General features: G+C 45.7%; 1 protein-coding gene across 1 annotated transcript; it reads right to left on the reverse strand.

Moving 5' to 3' along the window:
- Window positions 1–6,997: 6,997 nt before the first annotated feature.
- Window positions 6,998–11,455, reverse strand: LOC136051899 (synaptophysin-like protein 1). Its single transcript, XM_065741573.1, has 5 exons — window positions 11,353–11,455; window positions 10,542–10,660; window positions 8,941–9,145; window positions 7,926–8,114; window positions 6,998–7,126 (listed from the first exon to the last, which is right to left on the reverse strand). Exons 1-5 carry the CDS (start codon window positions 11,419–11,421, stop codon window positions 6,998–7,000), a joined length of 711 nt encoding a protein of 236 aa, XP_065597645.1. The 5' UTR covers window positions 11,422–11,455.
- Between the last annotated feature and the right edge of the window lie 11,025 nt (window positions 11,456–22,480).

Consider the following 22,480-nt stretch of genomic DNA (forward strand, 5'->3'; position numbering starts at 1 on the left):
CATAGGAGGGATGAGGAAGGAGCAACTGTGTTTGGGTTATAGCTGCAGCCTATTTAGTGTGAACAAGCCTTTACTGAAAAATGAAATGCAAATACAACTAGGGCATGTGAAGTTCCAATGGAAAGGTACCAAGAGGGGACGATCCGCTCTCCAAGGTAAGATATAGGCTGTATTCCTGTCTTGGGTTAACACTTCAGCTTGTACAGGGGCATGCCCTGGCCGCCTGTACCAAACTCTTTGACCCGATGTCTGTGGCTGTGCGACTATATCAGGCACCAAAGGGGGTGTCCTGATCTCCCGCAGAGACATTATAGGGGTCCTCTTAGCAATAAAGGCTGGAGTGTTAACCATTATTTCAACAGGCCATGTACCAATTACCGGAGGGGCTACCGAACCCACCACCTCCAATAATCTCCCCCAAGGTGCAAGTAGGCCGCACCTTCGTGGTCCTACCTGCACCTTCCAGGGCCATTTTATTTTATTGGTACCTGGTTTTAGGTCCTCAGGGGCAGGGAGCAGAAGATTGTTCACCTCATTATCGGTGCCTGTAGTTTGGATCCTAAGTGGGGAGGCCCATGTTGTCTGTAACATTTTCAAGGCACTAGGTCTGCTGTCTCTAGGTCTTTCATTCAGGTCCCACAGGGTGTCGTGGAGTCTCTTTGTCCACCCCTGCAGGGACTGAGAGTCTGTCTTCAGGGCAGCCTTGAGAGTACCATTGTAACGTTCGATAAGGCCTGCCTCCGTTGGATTATATGGCAGGTGGAATCGCCACTCAACATTATTCTCTTCTGCCCAGCGTTGTATCACTGAACCAGTGAAATGACTTTCTTGGTCGCTCTCGATGACTTGTGGTGTCCTGTAGGCAGCCATCAACCTTGTGAGTGCCTTTGTAGTGTATGCCTGGTTGGCTTTTGGTACTGGATAGGCCTGCATTAGCCCACTTGCGGTGTCAACACAGGTTAGGGCATATCTCGCCCCCTAAGATCGAGGGAGGGGCCCAATATAATCAACCTGCCACCTCTGTAGAGGATTGTGTCCTCTAACAAGATGGGCTGTAGTTTCAGGCAATGACCTCGGTCTTATCTTAGAGCAGGCGTCACAGTCTCGGCATGCTTGAGCAATGTCCGATAGTTGTACGGGCAGTCCCCACGCTTTAGCGGCTGCCCACATGGTCTTCTGCCCAGCATGCCACTGCTTTTGATATAGCCAGTAAGCAATATTCTCAGATGGCGAGTTCTCAACCCATCTAACTCGGGCCAGTGTTTCGGCTTCATCATTTTTTGGTGACTGTAGGGGTTGATGACCAGAAACATGGTAGACACTTACAGTACTGTTTGACTGCATTCCATATGTCTAACCACATATCTTTGCCCCAGATCGGTCGGGAGTGGATAGTCCAATCCTGGGAGGCCCACTGTGCGATCTAAAGATTGAGCCCCCGATACACAGCCCCACTATCTGTGCAAATATTCAGGATACCATCACCAGTTTCTTTGGTTATAACCATCCACACCGCCCGAAGCTCTGCACACTGGCTGCTTTGACCATCCCCCTCTTCGAACCATACTGTGTCTGTGGCAGGATGGTACGCTACTGCTCTCCACTTACTTGGGTTGCCCTTGCTGGACCCATCCGTGTACCAGGCATCTTCAGGGACAGGGTATTTTCCTTCCTGGATGGGACTCTTCTGTGGTGGAGCAACTAAAGTTTGTTTCGGTGCATCACTATGATACGTTACTGGGCCAAGAATCTTCTGGAACTCTTCTTTCAACGGTGAGGAAGACAGACTACTCCTCTGACTGAGATAGGCGACCCATCATGCCACCGTCTGCGCCTGGGCCACCCCTGTCTTAGGAAGGTGGGTCAGATCTCTTACCCACCCCTGGATTGGCAATGTAGTCTTGACTATAACTTCGGCCGTTTGGGTTATTGGCTCTACCACTTGTAATGCAGAATAGGCAGCCAATAACTGTTTTTCAATCATACTATATCTTTCCTCTGCTCCATGCCACACCTGAGACCAAAATCCAATGGGGGTCCGAACAGAACTCTGACGTTGCCACAGGCCCCAGGCAAAGCCATCTTGAGTTACATGAACATCTAGCTCAGCTGGGAGGGTAGGATCAAATATACCCAGTGCCTGGGCTTGTTTAACCGCCTGTTTCACCTGTTGGAAAGCATCCTGTTCTGTTCTCCCCCAGTCCCATAATTGGCCCTTTTTGGTAAGTCTATATAAAGGTCTCAGCAGTTGTGCCAAATGAGGTATAAAGGAATGCCAATATCCCAATATACCTAGGAATTCCTGCAGCTGCTTTGGTGTTGTAGGGACTGGAAATGCCTGAACCTAATCTATGATGGCATTAGGTAACACTTTGGTCTTTCCTGACCAGACTACCCCTAGAAATTTTACAGACAGTCCTGGACCTTGCACTTTTTGAGGATTGAAAGCCCATCCTCTTTCACTTAGGTTGGCAGTTAATGAATCTGCTGCCTCCCCTACTGCTTCCAGTGAGTCGGATGTTAACAGGAGGTCATCAATATAGTGGTATAGGTTCACATTGTTCGGTTTTCTCCAATCATCCAGGTCACGTGCCACCAAATTATGACAGTATGTTGGTGAGTGCACATACCCCTGTGGCAAGACCTGAAAGGTCCACTGCCTGCCTCCCCACGTAAATGCAAATTGATCTTGTGATTCTTTAGCAATAGGTATGCTAAAAAAATGCATTTGCTAAATCCAGGACACAATGGTAGGTTTTAATTTCCCTACTAAGAGTGTCCATTAAGGAGGCAATATTGAGTACGGCCACATGGATGGGCGGCGTGACCTTACTTAGTTCCCTATAATCCACTGTCATTCTCCATGTTCCATCCGACTTCCGTACTGGCCATATGGGGGAATTATATGGGCTGTGTGCAGGTCTTATAATACCTACTTCCTCTAATTCCTGCACCGTCTTTGATATTTCTTCTTGCCCCCCCCGGGAGTCTGTACTGTCTTACATTAGTAATCCAGCGTGGTTTTGGCAAACAAATGGGCTCATGTTTCGCATGGCCCCTCAATATTTTCCGTATTGTCCGGATACTAATGTACCTCTGCCGTAGTCTGAACTCTCCCACAGTTGCCTGGAGAGCCAGACCCCATAGAATGTCTATGCCCAGGATATATTCTGGAATTGGGGCAATCGACACCTTATACTCCCAGGGCGGGAGACACCCAACCCCCAATTTCAACCATGTTTGGGTGACTGGAATAGTCTGTCCCCCAAACCCACCAATCATCACTCTATTACCCTTAAATTTTGTTGGGTCTCCATATATAATTGACGTTTCTGCGCCGGTATCCACTAGAGCCATCACCTTCTGCACATTTGTCCTAGACCAAAATATTGTTAGTTCATAGGGCCTTCGGTCACATCTGGAGGCCCTATGGGGACCAGTGTTTTTTGTTAATCCATGAACTTTGCCAGATCCAAATGTTTTGTCACAGGTGGCTCAGGCACTGTAGCCTGTGACACCTGCGGATGCTTTTTCCTTCTGTTTGGTATTATGAAGTCAGCCAGATTCCAGGTTGTTGTTGGTGTTTCTTGTATAATTCGTACTCACGATTTTCTGGGAGCACTCTGAAATTTTTGATCATTTTTAAGCTGTTTCCACGGCTGTAACAAAACATGGTTGGGTTGCCCATCAATTTTGGTAAACGCAACCCCAGCCCGTATGAGATCATTGAACATAGTCTTCTGGGATACCCGTACGGGGCCTGATCGGGGTATCCGTGGAGCAGGCTTTTTAGTTTTAATGGGGAAGGCCTCAGCGTCTTCCACTACACGAACATTGCGCCTGGTTCTTACACGCTCCGTCTCCCCTAAGTCTGCCACTAACTGGGCTGCTTGCTGTATGACGGCCTCTGATGCCACCAATGGATTTAGTATGGAAACTAACATCCCATATAGGTGGGAGGGGGCCTGCTGCAGTATCAGATCTCTCATGCCTGCTGTAAATTTCTCTGTATCGGGGCTTTCAAAAGTGTCTGCATACATAGCCTCCCTCATACCTAGTTCTCTGATGTATGTCTGGAGGTCCTCCATAGAGGACCACAAACCAGTATTGAGAGGAATATTGGTTTTGTTAGGCCACGTTAGGCAGCATGCTGCCATCAACGAATCTATAATAGAATGGTTTTCATCATTGTAGTGGACAGCTGCATATAACCTTTGTCTCAAGGCCGGGTTTATCGTTATGGATGCTAATTTTGACATTTCTGTCCCATTCACTAAAACACTTTCAGCTCCTGCATCCCATAACCTTAGGAGCCATGATGGTATGCTTTCCCTTGGTTTTTGATGGAACCGTTGTACTAGGTCCATCAACTCAGTAGCTGTATATGGATGAGCAGTCACATGGAGGCAGGTTTCAGCAGGGGGCCATTGGTCAGGAGGCACCCCTGCTGGTCTATCCTGTACCTTATTTGTTTTTTGCGTTATAATAGGCCGAATCTCGAATGGGTCCATCATAGATGGAGTTTTGAGATCTACCTTAGATCTTTTTTCCTGTCATATCTGAGGATGCCTCCTCTAATTTTTGGATGTCCTCTACCACTATACTCCGTATTTGTCTTGTGGGGACATTTAGGCCAGGCTTTTTGGTTGTTAATGTACCCAGCTGTTGCTTAAGTTTCTCAATACGCTCTCTTAATAATTGATTTTCAGTTTCCATGTTAACATTTGCAGTATCTAATTTAAGTATGGCCATTACTAAAGGCCAGGCTACTGCAGAGGCGGCTAGTCGCCGCTCCTTGGTAATGAGTATGTCCTTACATAATCCGAGAAAATAGTCAGTCAAATAAGATGGGGAGGGAGAGGCAGTCCCTGGAACCCGCATGGGTCACCATTTCTCAATAATGGATACCAACCCAGAGTAGGGTGACCCCATGAACCCTGGAATTAGACCAGGGATTGTCTGGTCTGGGGGGGTAACGTTCTCCCCCCTGGCCCATTTCAGCATATTCCAAATAAAGGACATATTTAGTAAATATGGATTATTATCACCAGAGCTGCCTGGCTCACCAAGCATGGGGTAAATAACTCCCAAGGATGGTACTTCACAACAAAATAGTATAGATGATAGCATATTTTGGGTAGTTCTATATAGATGGGATACAAATAATACAAAAGAGAAGATGGCTCACCTTCAAGATATCATGGCTTGCAGGGGACTCTACGTAGGAGGGATCTCCAAGAAGAGATCCTTCCCTGGTGGTGGTCAGCCCTTAAATGGGGTTTGGGAGAGGTGGAGCCAGGCTCCATCCCTTCCAATCACACAGGTATATCACCTTCACCTGTGCCCCCATGGCTGACTTGGTGCTCACCTCAGGTGATTAATCAGTGGTTCAGGCTGTGATTCAGCAGTTCCCATACACTGTGCTATTGCATATGACAGAAACCTAAACTGTTGAATGTGCAAGAGCTGTATTTCTGATAGCAAACTTCTGAGTATAATGAAGTTAGTGTGGCTGCTGCAGGAAGACTGTGCCTTGTATCCGTACTGCTGTAATAGATGTGAACATGTTGGGATGTGGCTTTAGCTACTGCTGACCTTGCTGGCTGAATGAGTTAACTGTGCTGCAGAGGAGCTCTTAATGCTGATGCCTTGAGTTACAGTTTGGTTGGTGATTTTTTTTCTTGTTTTGTTTGGCCTGGCATGTTTTTCTACTTTTCTGGATGGAGGTGTTGTTTTTTTTATCTTCAAGAGAGCCATTTCTTACTTAGGCAGACTGCCTGGTGCTTTCATTACTTTAAACTGTCAAAATTTTCATTTGAGTTCTATTTCAGGAGTTAAGAAATGTGTTTATGTGGCCATTTTAACAGACATGCTGTTCTCTTTCTTCACAGTTCCAGCATAAGAGCTTTGGGAGCTATGGGTATCTTACTATAAAGATAAAACACTATAAAATAATAGAGTGGCAATTCCACCTATAATCCATTCCGCCATACAATCCAACGGAGGCAGGCCTTATCGAACGTTACAATGGTACTCTCAAGGCTGCCCTGAAGACAGACTCTCAGTCCCTGCAGGGGTGGACAAAGAGACTCCACGACACCCTGCGGGACCTGAATGAAAGACCTAGAGACAGCAGACCTAGTGCCTTGAAAATGTTACAGACAACATGGGCCTCCCCACTTAGGATCCAAACTACAGGCACCGATAATGAGGTGAACAATCTTCTGCTCCCTGCCCCTGAGGACCTAAAACCAGGTACCAATAAAATAAAATGGCCCTGGAAGGTGCAGGTAGGACCACGAAGGTGCGGCCTACTTGCACCTTGGGGGAGATTATTGGAGGTGGTGGGTTCGGTAGCCCCTCCGGTAATTGGTACATGGCCTGTTGAAATAATGGTTAACACTCCATGACCCCTATCATGTCTCTGCGGGAGATCAGGACACCCCCTTTGGTGCCTGATATAGTCGCACAGCCACAGACATCGGGTCAAAGAGTTTGGTACAGGCGGCCAGGGCATGCCCCTGTACAAGCTGAAGTGTTAACCCAAGACAGGAATACAGCCTATATCTTACCTTGGAGAGCGGATCGTCCCCTCTTGGTACCTTTCCATTGGAACTTCACATGCCCTAGTTGTATTTGCATTTCATTTTTCAGTAAAGGCTTGTTCACACTAAATAGGCTGCAGCTATAACCCAAACACAGTTGCTCCTTCCTCATCCCTCCTATGAGGTTAACATTGGAGCCCCCCAAGAGTGTCAGCATTTAGAGGATGTCAGCATTTTCTCCTAAAAAGATCGTACAAAGTCACACAGCCTTTTTGTTAAGGCATAGTATATTTCAAGATAATTCCGTTGAAAGATTGAAGACTATGTCAAGGTAATACTTTGTATGGAACAGAAGTCTGTACCATCAGTTATTATTGAAGTAAATCCTAATGGCGCTGTGCTCTTGGCAGTCTGACGTAGAAGTACAAGCACTTCAAAGTATGATCTTGTTCTTATATTCTTTGTGCTGAACACGTTCCTGAAACTTGCAAACCTCTGCTCGATCGGCCGTGCAAGTTGGTGTCCTTGTACACAAACCAGATATTTGCTCCCCACAAAATCATATTAAGAAAACCAAATATCTGTAGGTGAAGAAAAAAGTGAGCTTAGGTTAAGAAACAACAGAAACCACCCCAACAATACAGACACGTGAAGAACACAGAAAAGGACTTCAAAACAAGACAGCAACAGCTCTGTCATCTCCTTGACTTGGAAACCTGCGTATGCTCTAGAACATTAGGAACCATTTTAAACAGACTTCCCTGGAAATCATATAGCTGACCTGTTCTGTCTTTCATATGGAAATATGAGTTCTTTTCAGTCCCTCTGCACATGCAGAGCACACAGCTATTATACTGGGACAATAAGTAACACTGGGGTTCAAAAAGCAGGTTTCGCTACAAGGACCTTACAGTGAGACAGATCTGCCTTGCTACAAGGATGAGTTCGATGCACATGAGCACTCCATACCAACCATCTTATAAGGAATTCCTTATGCGCAAAAATTCAGACAGTTAATTAAAAAAAGGGAGATCTAGCACCAGGAGGCAGAGCAGGAAGCACAGTGCTTCCTCCTCACTTATTTGGGTGACTGAGTAACACTTAAGGTGCTATGGGTTAGGGACAGAAATAGCATGGAAACTTAAATGTGCCTGGGAACCATTGTATCTTAAAACTCTGACGATGCATCCCTCAAGTCATCTCTATCTAGTTCTCTGAGGAAGCTTCCTTTTAAAGATATCAACATTGTATCATGGTGTAACCAATATCCCCACAAAGCAATCTTAAATTAAATCAGAACATGCAATGAGAATAGGCTTCTCAGGTACCACTGGCATTTATAACGTTCATTGAACACCATATGAGATAAGATATACATACCACAGAGACGTTCAGAGTTCTCATGCTGGTCACAGAACCAAAATGACAAGTTGTTCCTGGGGCTTTGCAAAAGTCGATTAGTGTAATAATGCTGGCCCCTGTCGCTATTTTGATATCAGCAAGTGCCTTTGCCCAACCAGAAGTACTGACCAGCCACAGAAAGGTTGTTACAATAGTTACAGCCAAGTCCTACAAAAGAGAAGTACTCATTAAAAGGTTTAAAATAAATTGAAAGTGCACTAGAGAACAAGGCAAAGACTGTTATCAGCTACATCAAAATAACCATACCAGCACTATGGAAGTGTAATTACTGTTAATCTCTAAATACAAGTCAACATGGGTTATACAGTTATATACCAGCTATTAAACCATATATGCCTTCTGCATCTATCGAGCAACAATTTTATCCTTGAAAAGAAATGTGTTCCTATATCAGATGGCTGGAACTTATTAAAAACTGACGTTTCACAAAATCGGGTGGCAGGAAATCTCAAGTCTGGACTGCTGATACCCCAAAGTTAGGCTTAAAAGATCACTAGGCCTGAGACACTCCAGACCATGCCCAGAAACATCCTGAGGGGCAGGGCTTTGCTATTTAAGGTGATCACAATGCACAAGGTAGCAGTTTCCCTCTGTTCATCACATCCACACTGCAGGTGCTCTACAATGGGGGAATTCCCAGTGGCTAACAGGAGTGAAGCTCCCTCACAGAGTAACTATGTATTCAAACACATAAGAAAGAAGATAGGTTCTGGTGAAGACACTGTTCACTTGAGAAGAAATTTCATTCTAGTCTTAGCTTCATTTAATCTATAGAACAAGATGCCATGGATCAAGGGCTCTGGGTTCCTTCCTCCTTCTGCTCAAGCCATCCAAGATGTGGTTCACACTCCACCTAACTTTTGGAACTAGTGAGTATTCCTACATTAATTCAGCGTAGCTTGTGTTAGCAGTATTTATCATCTTTTTGTACTCCTAAAACAGATACAACATGGAAATGCTTAGTATTACTTACAGTTAGTGGAAGCTTGCTATTGTGCTGATACGCATGCTTATATCCAATATATACTACCAGGGCAGCAACGCAGTAGAGGAAAGCCACTACTGAAAGCATTACAAAGAACTGTGCAGAAGAGGAGAAGTTGCCCACAAGGTAGATGTCAGGCCAAGTCCCACCACAGCGACTGGAATCTGGTGCACTAAATTGAACAGCATTCAGCCTGGAAAAGATGATCTTTTATGTAGTTATAGTCTCCTACGCAGAGAAAATTTCACACAGTCATGCTTCACAACACCAGTGCTCCCTTCAGCATCCTAGCTGTTTAAATTTGTAAGAAAAACTGCTTGAATAACATACCAGTTATACAGCACAGGTAACAGATCTCTGAAGATTGTTCCCTATCCTACACTGATATATACAACGGTAGCTTTAAAGAATCTTGATCTTGCATTTAGACTAATTGAAGAAAGCAGCAAGCAGCCTCACTTGGGAAGCAGATATTTCCAGGAAACACTACTTCTCCAAGAGCGGTCAGGCAGTGGAATGGGCTGCCCAGGGACGTGGAGTCACCAACCTTGGAGGTGTTCAGGGAACATCCAGACACTGTTGAAGGACATGGTTCAGAGAGAATTCAGAGAGAGCTATTGCTGGTTAAGGGGATGATAGCTGGACTGGGTGATCTTGTAGGTCTTTCCCAACCTTGGTGATTCTAAGATTTTGGAAGCTAGCACTTGAAGGTGGAGGGACAGTGAGAGGAAAGACTTAAAATGAAACAACTGCACATCTGCAAGCAAGTACAAGCACTGGATTTTAAGCAAAGGAAGCTCAATAAAGTTCACAACCAGTAGTAACCACTCAACGACCACCACAAAAGCATTTCAGATTCCTACCTTCTCCTCCAAGTGCTTTTACAAAGATGAGGTTTGTGACTAAGTTCTGTACTTCTGTAGTGGTCTTTATATGCTAGCATCTGAATCTATTGGTACTGCTTATTGGGCATGCAAGTAACACATGCACTTCTTACAGCTGTGCAGAAGTACAAAGAAAGAATAAGCCTTTTCCCTCATGCTCCAGGAAAGCAGCCTGCATTTACAACACTGCAATTATCGCAGTCTTTAGCCATGTACTGAACACCTTCACAAAAATTACAGTGAAATAAAATAAGAAGTTAATGTCTTTATAGGAAGACAGAATGGAAAAGATTATTATGACAACAGCGCATCTAAAGAAGAGTCTTACCTGGGTCCCCAGATCAACTACAAATTGATGAAGAAAGAGACTGGACTAGGGGACTTATTAAGGTTGGAAAATACCTCTATGACTACTTGATTCGTGCTGCTAATTAATCACCTTCCATAGCTTTTCCATACTGGTGGAATATAGTTTAGGAGAAAGTAACACAAAACAGTAACACAGCCAATTATCACCTCTACCTACTTGCCTCCATAAGGCACTGACAATCACACTGCTTTCAAACATAACTATTATCCACTTCCTTCCCCCTCAACTACCACAGATCAAGTCAAGGTGTTTACAATATTGATTGGTATATATAAGCTGTTCACAAAGGAAAAAAAAATCAGTGTATGAGTAACAGCTGGACAGATTAACCTCACCTGAATGGATAAGCAAACGCAGCTGTAACTGTTTTGTTCACCACACCCTTGCAGGAAACCAAAAGGGTAGTTTCACCACGAAAGCCTCCACATGTTGAAGAGACAAAGATGGAGAAAATCTAGAAATTGAAACAAGACATTAGCATGCACCAGTAGATCTCCAAAGAAATCATCCCAGCCTTTTAGGAGAAGCAGCTAATAAAAACCAAGAACTAGGCAAAAAAATAATATGTTAATGAAAAAGCATTAAAGCAAAAGCAAGAAGGAACCAGCACACTGTTTCTATAGAAATAACTGGGGAAAAACCCTAAACAAGTCAGTTTCAAAGATTCTTGTTCACATTCCACTCAGCTCTACTGAGAAAGTACCATTTTGATTTGAATGCTCTCATGGAAACCCAACACAGCCTCTCATGTAACTAATGAGCATTTTTAGGAGTCTCAGACACCCACAATTGTGCCGTGTGGTAACAAGAAGCTGTACCTCTAAATAGCTCTAGCTTTCCCTACGTTAAGTAGAGAAACCCCAAAGCTCCTACAAGCAGGAGCTAAGATACTAACAGCCAGCAGCCCAAGTTGCTGTAACAGCTGTAATTAGTAGATCATGATATTTATCTGCAGAAGTGCTTTCTTTCCTCCTAGGTGGGACCTGAGGAGCAGCTCTGTGCAGAGCAGCCACCGCTAGCAGCGCAGCGCACACAGGCTGCCTGCCTACACGCTCCTGCTGAGGCCTGCCCAGCCACAGCCCAGAGAGCCACGCTCTGAGCAGGAGGACAAACTGACAACCTCAGGACCTTCCCTGCCCCACTCACCCACTCGAGGACCTTGATGAAGACCAGGGGCTCCAGCAGCGAGCTACAGTCCACCTGCAAGCCAAACATCCTGCAAGACAACCAAGCAGCTTCTAGGAGCCAGAGAAACCCCCACTAAGCCCCTAGGTCTCCAGGCAGCCTGTTACAGCCACTGCCAGACCCCACCCCACCCACTCACATCACAGTGCAGGTGGCCCCACCCCCATTACCTCATAATGGGTTGGCCTTGCCCCCTAATGCCTTGCGCTGCTGATGGCCCTGCTCCCTGGTCCATCACGCTGTGGCCCTGTGTAAGGTCCAGCTGTGTGAGATGGCTGCTGCTGCCATCGAGGACATGAGTTGAGATCTTGCTCGGGGAAGTACCACCCCCTGGGGAACACCACTTGCAATCATTCGCCAGCTGGATTTAAATCCATTCACCACCACACTCTTGGTAGTGGTGGTGAATGGATTCTCCTCCAGCCAGTTCTTTACCAGTGAAGTGAGGCCTGACCCTCATGGTTACTGATGTCTCAAAATAGACCATCACACCGTAAGACTTATTCCAGGCCACGTGGTTTATTTCTCCTCCTACCCAGCGTGAACATGAAGAAATGAGGAGAGATCGAGGAGCACAAAAGGACAGCGATGACTCAGGCTTTCACCTCACCTGGGGTTGGTCTGTGGCGAAGCACTGCAGCACAGTGTGACATTACCACAAATTTGCTCCTTTGTGCAAGAAGGAATTTTCTGCCCCAGCTTACTGGGAGAGGTGCTGAGATGTGCCAGCTGCTATGGGCTCCTGGAGGCAGCCCAGTGTAAAGCTGTGAAAAGGGTGGTTCGTTCTTTTCTTTTACTGCTGCGTTACACGTGCAGTTGCCCAGCCTGGCAGCCTCCTCCCTAGCTAGCGACTTCTGCTTTGTTCATGCGTGTGCTTGGCAATGTAACACAAACTGCACAGGTGAAATATCATCAATCCCCAGCTGTCTCGTTTTGATGTGCCTGTCCCTGGAGGTTGTATGAACTATTAAAATGAGTAGAGTAGGCTCCTTTGTTACAGGAAAATGATGTGTTGATGCCACAAAATACAGTGATTAGTGTCACTGATTCTATTTGTACCAAAATCTGTAAACTGCTTTCAAATCTGATGTCACTTTAAGCATTAGTATTAGTTATTAAAGTGTGATCTTGCTATTATGATCAACGTACAGATTCTCAGCTAACTAGTTACAGATGATAACTAGTTGGTTTGTATATTGGAACTCTCCAAGAATATGCATCTGTGGTTACAAAACACAAATGGCGCAGAGTGCGCTGAAGGGTGAGAGCACTAGCATAGCAAAGGCTACTTGTGGATCTTTCCTTGGAGATGTGAGGCTGTTCAGGGGGCAACCACCTGTGTGTGCTCTGGTATTGTGCCAGAAACGTGGAGCCTTGAGAGACCTCCAGCTCCTGAAGATGCACTGTTCAGCACAGCCATTAGATCTGTAGCAGCTCAGGGCAGAGCTGTCTGCCTGGGCATTCATTCTGCAGCTTTGGGGCTATTCCAGATATGCTCAGAGCAGGCTGCCTGACCAAGGTAAGGTTTGAGATGATAAAGCTTGTTATTTCATTGATTATAACAAATTTGACTGCGCTGACTAATGTTGCAAAGGAATCTGTTATTTTAGTGCTGGAAGTAATCTCTGTTAAACTCAATAGAGTTGAATGGTGGGTACAGATTAGGGAGCAAGACCACAGTAGAGCTCGTTCACAGGGATATTGCAGTAGCACAGCTGAAGCATACTTTAGGCTGTAAAGATCTTGTGGGATTGAACTCCAGTGGGGAAGTCTCTGTGGATCTGATGTTTTGTTGTTGTTGTTTTGTTTTTTCAGTGTTTCACAGTGGTATATCTAATGCAGCTGGTGAAATTGGCTCCGATCTTGTAAAGATCTGTCACAGTTCAGTGGTATCCCCCTGCAATGAACAGGGACAGCTACAGCTAGAGCAGGGTGCTCGGATGCAGAAGTGTCTTGTCTGGCTGGTGACCATGACTGGCAGTTGCCCAGGGAGGTGGTGGAGGTTTTCAGGAAACGTGGAGATTCCATTCAGAATTGTTTCTGAGAACACACATCCAGTGCTGGAAACAACCACTAGATGGACTGTGAGCAAGGACGATGTGCAGGCTCTGAGCATTTAATTACCAGAACAGCTAGCTGAGACTGTGAGCTTTTCCACCATTGGAAGAGTTCAGAAGGTGAGAAAGCTGCCATGTGCAGGAGAGGACACACTGGGTGATGGGAACAGGTGTGACTTCTGGTGCTATTTATTTTAGAGTGATGGCACTGACAACGTGATCTCTGGAGGTCCCTTCCAAGCCCTACAGTTCTGTGATTTCTACCAGGGAATATAAAAGTGCTGATGCTGTATTTGTTCACTGTCTCCAAGAGACCTTCATAGGGAAATAGTTTTGGCTGCAAAAATGAGAACATCTGCCCACAAAGCTGCTACTTCATACCACCTGGAGAAGGACCCCTCAGACACTGCTGGGTCAGACAAGCGGGACAACCTCTCACACAAAGTGTTTGGCTGCTAGGTTACTGAAACCAAGTCTGCAACACCACAATGGACGTAATGTTTCCACAGCACGCAACCACAACTGCACTTTGCATAAGCCCCAGAACTGCTGCATTTATAGGCTGTCCTCAGAGCAGAACCTTTGCAGGTTCCAACAGAACAGTGCCAACTGCTGGGACTGTGTCACGCTGGGTTTCACCATACACGCTGTGCTTGCTGCTGCACGCTGACCACATAGTTAATGTGAAGAAAAAGGCACTCTGAGGGTTATTTGTCTCACTGCAAATCAGACTTTGGTCTATAACAGAGCAGAGGAACAGTGCCCTACGAGCAGCTCCGGCAGATCAGATCGCACTGCCTACATGCCATATATGCAAAGTCACACCAGCCCAGGTTGCTCAGTGCTTCTTAAAGAGAGCTTACAAAAAACGGTGGAGAACAAATTTTTTGCATGGTCTGGTAGTGATAAGGGGGAATGATTTAAAATTGTAAGAGGAGAGACTAAGATTAAGTATAAGGAAGAAATTCTTTACTCAGAGGGCAGTGAGGCCTCGGCACAGCTGCTCAGAGAAGCTGTGGGCTCCCCATCCCCGGAGGAGCCGAAGACCAAAGGTTGGATAGGGCCCTGAGCAGCCCAAGCTGGTGGGGAGCAGCCAGCCCACAACAGGGGTTGGGGCTGGTGGGCTTTAGGGCACCTTCCAACCCAATCCATTCCACGATCCTGTGACTCATCCTATACCCAAAATGAAGGCAGTCCATTGAATGCCAGCCCTGTGCTTATACATCTTCTGTGTTAAGGGGGACCATGCAGAGATGGAGGCCTTTCAAAAATCTCAACAAATCAAACATTTACATTGCCAGGCTTACAAAACATAAGACCCGTGTTAATTTTTAAATTAGTTCAGTTCCCCAAGCAGTTCTGGTCTCACCCTCATGCAGTGTGCTCTTGCAGCTCATTCCTTCCTGTGGTTTTCTCCAAGTCTTCTGTCAGTCCTGCTTACAAAGGGAATGGCCTTGCTCCTGCTGGGCTGTACAGGCTCCTGCTGCATGCTCCTTCCTGCGAAGGAGATGTGCTTGCGGCCATGAAGGCAACACACTGCCTTCCTTCCAGGCAGGACAGCTCCTGCTGAGCTTTCTCCTTCCCAGACTGTCCCTCACACAAGAGGTGCTCGCATTGCTCCACGAGGCCACAACTTTTTGGTCTGTTCTTTTTTCCCCCCCTCACATTTCTGCCACAGGCAAGAGCCATGTCAGTAAGTAGAAGGCGAGCTGTAACGCTCACTGCTTGTTGTTCCACACTTGAAAACGGAACAGGCCTTACTCTGAGTGTTCAAGGATGCCATCACACTACAGATCCAAACTTCTGCTGCCACAAGGTCACACATCGCAGGGATCTGACTTTATGGGAAGGCCCTCAGGTAAATACAGAGGCATGACAAAAGCAGTTGTGAGCAACACGAGCACAGCAAGGTTTGGTCCAGTCCTGCAGTCCCTGCCTGATTTCCACTTTCTTCTTGTGAAAGAAGCCTGGAGACACTCACGGTCAGGCTGCACAGGGCTGTGAGGACCCTGTTCCAGCTGTAGGCATCCCGTTCACAGCACGGGAGTTGGACTAGGTGACCTGTAAGGATTCCTTCCGACTCTACGCTGGCAGGGAACATCCCAGGAGCAGCATGGCCGCAGCTGTACAGCTCCTGCCCGGCTCAGCCCTGCCCCATGGCACCCCACTGCAGCCGGCGCCTTGCAGGGGCGCTGACACAAAAAGACCCCGAGAGCAGCAGCAGCCCCGCAGCTGACGTACGCTCGGTTACGAGAAGCGCTTCATTCCTCCCTCAGCAGCCCAACGCGGCCCGGCTCGCTCCGTGGCGGCACGGCGCGGGGCCGCGGCCGTGCAGGGCAACACTGACCCCCAGCGGTACAGCACCTCCACCGCGAGGAAGGGAACGGCCGGGGGGCTCCTCCTTTGTGTGTACACACACGCGTAAGCAGAGCAGCTGCGTGGCACTGACACCGAGGGGAGAGAGAAGTCAACCCTGAGCCTCCTGTTCTCCCGTCCGAGCCACCCTGGCTCCCTCAGATTTATATTCTGGAAATGCTCTTCGTGGGGCTGAGTGCAAACCCCACAAGCTCCTGTGCCCGCCAGCCCTTTCTCCTTTTGATGCACAGTCTCTGTGGAAACTAAAGCTAAAAATAATCCCCTCATCTCCTCTTCTCTTGTCATGTGCTGCATTCTCCTCTAACCATAACTGCTTGGTTTACCTGCATTCATCGTCTTCAGGGATGAGAGCCCACCAACCCAGTGCCTGTTTGCACAGCCTCTGTGTCTCCTCCATCACCATCTCCTCCCCTGCGACCACATCTGGCCCTGGGGTCACTGCTTGCGCTCTACCTTTATGCTTCCTCATGTGCCACAGGAGCTGCTGGAACATCTGATAACAGAGCTCAGCCCTGAGCTTTTGCAGTGTGATTGATTGTAACACTTTTTTTCTCCTTTAAAGTTATTGTCAGCACATTGACTTCTTTTCTCTCCTCTTCTGCTTCTGGCATGGGATATCTTCTTTGCTGACTGGTTTACTAAGCATCTGTTTGAAACACTCAGGTTCAATTGCAGGTTGTTTCTATGGCATAAACATGACTTGTTCCAGCAGTGCTGTAAGCGCACCGTGGCAGCAAGGAGTTTGAAGGCAATGCTGGACCCTCTGGATTTGTTCAGAATAGTGCATGGCAGAAAAACAATGATCCCATGATCTTTAGATGCCAGTATGCACCCAACCTGTGGTTTCTTTGCTGGATACCAAACTGTTGGCTGCCCGCAGGGGAGGACCTAAATTTGCCACCCAAACGATACCAACTGATCCAGCTGAAGAACTGAGTGAAAGAACAATCAACAAAAAAACCTGCAAGACATTCCAGGCCATAGGCACTTCTCTGTGGAAGGAGCGTGGTATCTAAGCCTGCAGGATGAGGGGCAGTATTGAACACGTGTTCTCCAGTAGAAAGTAAGAAGTATAAGTAGAGCTTATGAAGTGTAACTTGAGCACACAGTCCCCACATCACTACAACAGTTGTGGGATGCAAAACATCTTATTTTCTGCTTTCACATTGGCTCTCTCTTACCACAACAAATAAAAAACAGTCACTGCAGTTGGTAACATTGCACTTTAAAAGAAAACCCTAACAAACTTGAAAAGGAGTACTATCCAAAGGCTAAAAAAAAAAACAAACAACAAAACCAACAATGATTACAGTTCAGAAAAAGGGGAAAAAAATGACAGAAGCAGAAAATGGCAGAATCCAGCAGAAGGATTAAGATGCACAGTGCAGCAATTTGCCCGAGAGCAAAAGAGAGCTCCAAGGGAACCTGATCATATTAAATGCAAAGCTAAAATTAGATGCTTGCAAAGGCAGATCAAGATGCAAAACGTTAAAAATAGCTGCTGTATCTGCAGAATGTGGTGGAGAATTAGATTTGAAATCACCAGAGGAAAATTATTTAGGAGATGATGCATATATGTGGGAAAACAAAAATGAGCTGGGAGCAGCAGTACATGTAACAGTTGACATGTTATCACCCCGTGGTAGGGAGGTGCAGCAAGCAGAACCCTGGCTGCTTCACAATGCAGGAAACAGCCCTGGGAATTTAAGACAGACAGCTATGGAACCTGGGCCACAGGGTGGAAGCATAGTTGTAGATGACCAGAGCATGGTACTCATAGAAAAACTACTCGTATCAAACTGAAATTAAATAGGTAAGCCTGTTGGAGCTTATGCCACGCCAGCTTTGACTCAGATTGATAATCAGAGTCTAAGGGACCTGTACAGTGTTCCCTTCATGGCCGCATTGAGGCAAACCACCTGACAGAAGAAAATGCAGCTGGCAGCAGTAACACATTCTTAAGCCAAGGAGTTCATTTTATGAATAAACGAGGAATCGCTCAGATATTGGCTGGATGCAATGCCAAGTACAAACCACTCCTTGCAAACAGGGCACATGTAAGTAGCAACAACAACAGGGAGCCAGGTTCCTTCAGCATGCTCACTAAGCCACATCTGCACATTTTTTGAACACTTCCAGGGACAATACAGGTCCCCGAGTGACTCCACTCGTATGATGATACGTGACAAGGCCAGATCTCTCCTGGACTTAATTTCCTACGGCTCTTCCTGCAGGGTTGTGGCAATACCTTTGCCCACTGCCAGCAGCATACCAACTGCCACACTAGGGGCTCTTCCGGGACTTGATACACTCAACAAGCAAATTTCTCTGCACTGCCACACAGGTCTGGCCCTCAGATCACAGAACCCTAAGCCACAAATTAGCTAGTTCATTTGACATATCTTAATAGTGACAGGATTCAGTTATTATCTAGAAAGTTCTCTGGTGGTATCCCATACTATCCCCTTCACTCCATTTTCCTTCATTGCCACAGCCCAGCCTCACCTCCTACCCCGGGCTTCTGATCACAACCATACCACAAACCACACCTCGGTGCATGTGCTAGTGCTGCATAGCTACAGCTTGCTCACAGGAGGATCCGCACAGTCTGAGAGGATTTTTTGAGCTTGCACTACTGAAGGCTGAAAGGATGGCTGCCAGCTGAGGATAGCTGAGCTAGAGAGGCCTGGCAGATCTCCAGGCCCTTTGTTCCCTCAGCACAGAGGGATAAGCACACTGCATCTCCTGTTAGCAACAGTGATACTCATGCATTCAAGATAAAACTGGCAGGTTCAGGCTGGTTCCCCCCCCTCCTTGCTCGTCAGTAAATAAGGCACTGAGCATCTCAGCCCTGCCAGCACGAGTGTGATATCAATTCAAAGCAAGGGCCCCTCAGCCCTTTGTGGGTGTCCAGTGTAAATGAGAGCAGCTGCTCACTCTTGCTGCACCAAGTCCCATTTCATCTCAGCTGCGGGACTCCAACTGACATCAAAGCCAGCAGTATTCTGCAGCAATCGCCCCTCTTCCAAAGAGAAGCAAGCCTTATCCTAATGAACCAGGAAAGAACACGTGGTTATTCTTTCTGAAATCTTGCTTGCTGTGGACTAAGCATCACATTCACCTCAGCAAGCAGAGCCAGGACACTATTAACATTTACATGCCAAGCAAGCAGTCATCAACTTGAATTTCTTCTGAAATTATATCCGACTATATTTTTACCAATTTTAGTCTCATTTGCCATGTTTTATCTGTCTTCTAAAGGAAGCACTTCAGGGATGGAACACATTTCACAGACAAGTGTACGAGTTTCAGCCTACTGGAAACAGGAATGCCTCTTCATATCAACCTTACAGAGGGAAAGCATATTAAATCCCACTTTGTTCCAGCTTCAGTTGTAGGTTAGACCTTGGCCAATGAAGACACTGATCTAAATCCATTCTTCCTCTCCTGTGCAAAAATACACACAATTACAATTTATAACAAAGATACACCACTGACTCTTAGCAGCAGCTTTTGTGACAGTCAGCTCATTGTGGAGCTGGAGCTGCAGGTGGTAAATAAACAAAAGGGGGGGTTGGACTAGATTATCTCTAGAGATCCCTTCCAACCCCTACAATTCTGTACTACTGCCCTGATAGTATATGTTGGATATAAGCATGTGTATCAGCACAATAGCAAGCTTCCACTAACTGTAAGTAATACTAAGCATTTCCATGTTGTATCTGTTTTAGGAGTACAAAAAGATGATAAATACTGCTAACACAAGCTATGCTGAATTAATGTAGGAATACTCACTAGTTCCAAATGTTAGGTGGAGTGTGAACCACATCTTGGATGGCTACGGCACTTGAGCAGAAGGAGGAAGGAACCCTCAAATATCTGGTTCGTGTACAAGGACACCAACTTGCACAGCCGATCAAACAGAGGTTTGCAAGTTCCAGAAACGTGTTCAGCACAAAGAATATAAGAACGAGATCATACTTTGAAGTGCTTGTACTTCTACGTCAGACTGCCAAGAGCACAGCGCCATTAGGATTTACTTCAATAATAACTGATGGTACAGACTTCTGTTCCATACAAAGTATTACCTTGACATAGTCTTCAATCTTTCAACGGAATTATCTTGAAATATACTATGCCTTAACAAAAAGGCTGTGTGACTTTGTATGATCTTTTTAGGAGAAAATGTTGACATCCTCTAAATGCTGACACTTTGGGGGGGCTCTAATGTTAACCTCATAGGAGGGATGAGGAAGGAGCAACTGTGTTTGGGTTATAGCTGCAGCCTATTTAGTGTGAACAAGCCTTTACTGAAAAATGAAATGCAAATACAACTAGGGCATGTGAAGTTCCAATGAAAACGTAGTTCATCTTGGTAAAATTGGTACCATGCAAAAGCCATCTGCACGAAACCTGGAGTTCTTCAGGATTGCAGACATCACATCTGGATTTAGAGACACTCCATTCAGGTTACAATATTAAATCTGCCAACAGGTCTTTCTTGGAGGACATTAATTTCTGTTGTTACCATTTACTGTCTTAGGACAATCTTAAAACAAGAAAACTAACATTTAATGTAAGTTCACTTATCAAAGATGTGTGTGCAGTAGGTGACTTAAAGTGTCTCAGAATTCACTTGCATATTGTGGACACCAAAGCTAATGTGTTCTAATGGTTGATATAAGAATTTCTGCTAATTCCTCTATGGAGTACAGTCTCTGCGTGTGGAGGGGTTGAACTGGAGCTGTCTATGAGAATCTTTGCTGCTCAGCTCACTTTTATTATTGGGTGCAGTATTAGTTTGTTCCTGTTGACACTTGGGGATATGACTGAATTACACAGGAGGAATGTATTTTGACTATTAAGCTCTTGTTTAATCTTTGATTCCTTCTTGTCATGAAAATGAGCATAAGCATGCCATTTCATATGACAGAAACCTAAACTGTTGAATGTGCAAGAGCTGTATTTCTGATAGCAAACTTCTGAGTATAATGAAGTTAGTGTGGCTGCTGCAGGAAGACTGTGCCTTGTATCCGTACTGCTGTAATAGATGTGAACATGTTGGGATGTGGCTTTAGCTACTGCTGACCTTGCTGGCTGAATGAGTTAACTGCTGCAGAGGAGCTCTTAACACTGATGCCTTGAGTTACATTTTGGTTGGTGATTTTTTTTCTTGTTTTGTTTGGCCTGGCGTGTTTTTCTACTTTTCTGGATGGAGGTGTTGTTTTTTTTATCTTCAAGAGAGCCATTTCTTACTTAGGCAGACTACAACTGCCTGGTGCTTTTATTACTTCAAACTGTCCAAAGTTTCATTTGAGTTCTACTTCAGAGGAGTTAAGAAATGTGGTGTTTATGTGGCCTTTTTAACAGACATGCTGTTCTCTTTCTTCACAGTTCCAGGATAAGAGCTTTGGGAGCTATGGGTATCTTACTATTTCCTGTTTAACAGTTACCAGCTCCGTTACTGACAAAACTGGCTTGCCTATTTATAGTAATCACTTGTGTACAGAGTACTACATTACCTCAATAGAAACATTTGTAAAATAATGTATGAACTGGAGTACTAACTACTTTTCTCGCACATCAGAAGTATGATGCACAAAATCATAATACAGTCTCCTTGAGACCTTCTCAGTGCATCTCACTTCCAGCTAGCTGTAGGAAGTTATGTGCTGCACCTTCTCATAGCCCAGAGACAATTTTCAGCCTCAAAAGGCTGCAGGGTAGGATTGCAGTGAGACAAATAACCCTCAGAGTGCCTTTTTCTTCACATTAACTATGTGGTCAGCGTGCAGCAGCAAGCACAGCGTGTATGGTGAAACCCAGCGTGACACAGTCCCAGCAGTTGGCACTGTTCTGTTGGAACCTGCAAAGGTTCTGCTCTGAGGACAGCCTATAAATGCAGCAGTCCTGGGGCTTATGCAAAGTGCAGTTGTGGTTGCGTGCTGTGGAAACATTACGTCCATTGTGGTGTTGCAGACTTGGTTTCAGTAACCTAGCAGCCAAACACTTTGTGTGAGAGGTTGTCCCGCTTGTCTGACCCAGCAGTGTCTGAGGGGTCCTTCTCCAGGTGGTATGAAGTAGCAGCTTTGTGGGCAGATGTTCTCATTTTTGCAGCCAAAACTATTTCCCTATGAAGGTCTCTTGGAGACAGTGAACAAATACAGCATCAGCACTTTTATATTCCCTGGTAGAAATCACAGAACTGTAGGGCTTGGAAGGGACCTCCAGAGATCACGTTGTCAGTGCCATCACTCTAAAATAAATAGCACCAGAAGTCACACCTGTTCCCATCACCCAGTGTGTCCTCTCCTGCACATGGCAGCTTTCTCACCTTCTCAACTCTTCCAATGGTGGAAAAGCCTCACAGTCTCAGCTAGCTGTTCTGGTAATTAAATGCTCAGAGCCTGCACATCGTCCTTGCTCACAGTCCATCTAGTGGTTGTTTCCAGCACTGGATGTGTGTTCTCAGAAACAATTCTGAATGGAAAAAGCACAAGGCTGGTTGAACAGCTACATGAGGTTTCCAGCATTTAAAGCTGCACTGTACAGCATATTTTTGTATATTCACACAGATAATCATTTGTGTGTCTAGATCGGTCATTTTTGTCTTCTCTGCTTTTGTTCAAACAAAAAAAAGAATAAGTGAGTTGCTG

Source organism: Cyrtonyx montezumae, unplaced genomic scaffold (genome assembly GCF_038088225.1).
Source record: "Cyrtonyx montezumae isolate F1298 unplaced genomic scaffold, pur_monq_1.0 scaffold_3, whole genome shotgun sequence".
Lineage (NCBI taxonomy): Eukaryota > Metazoa > Chordata > Aves > Galliformes > Odontophoridae > Cyrtonyx > Cyrtonyx montezumae.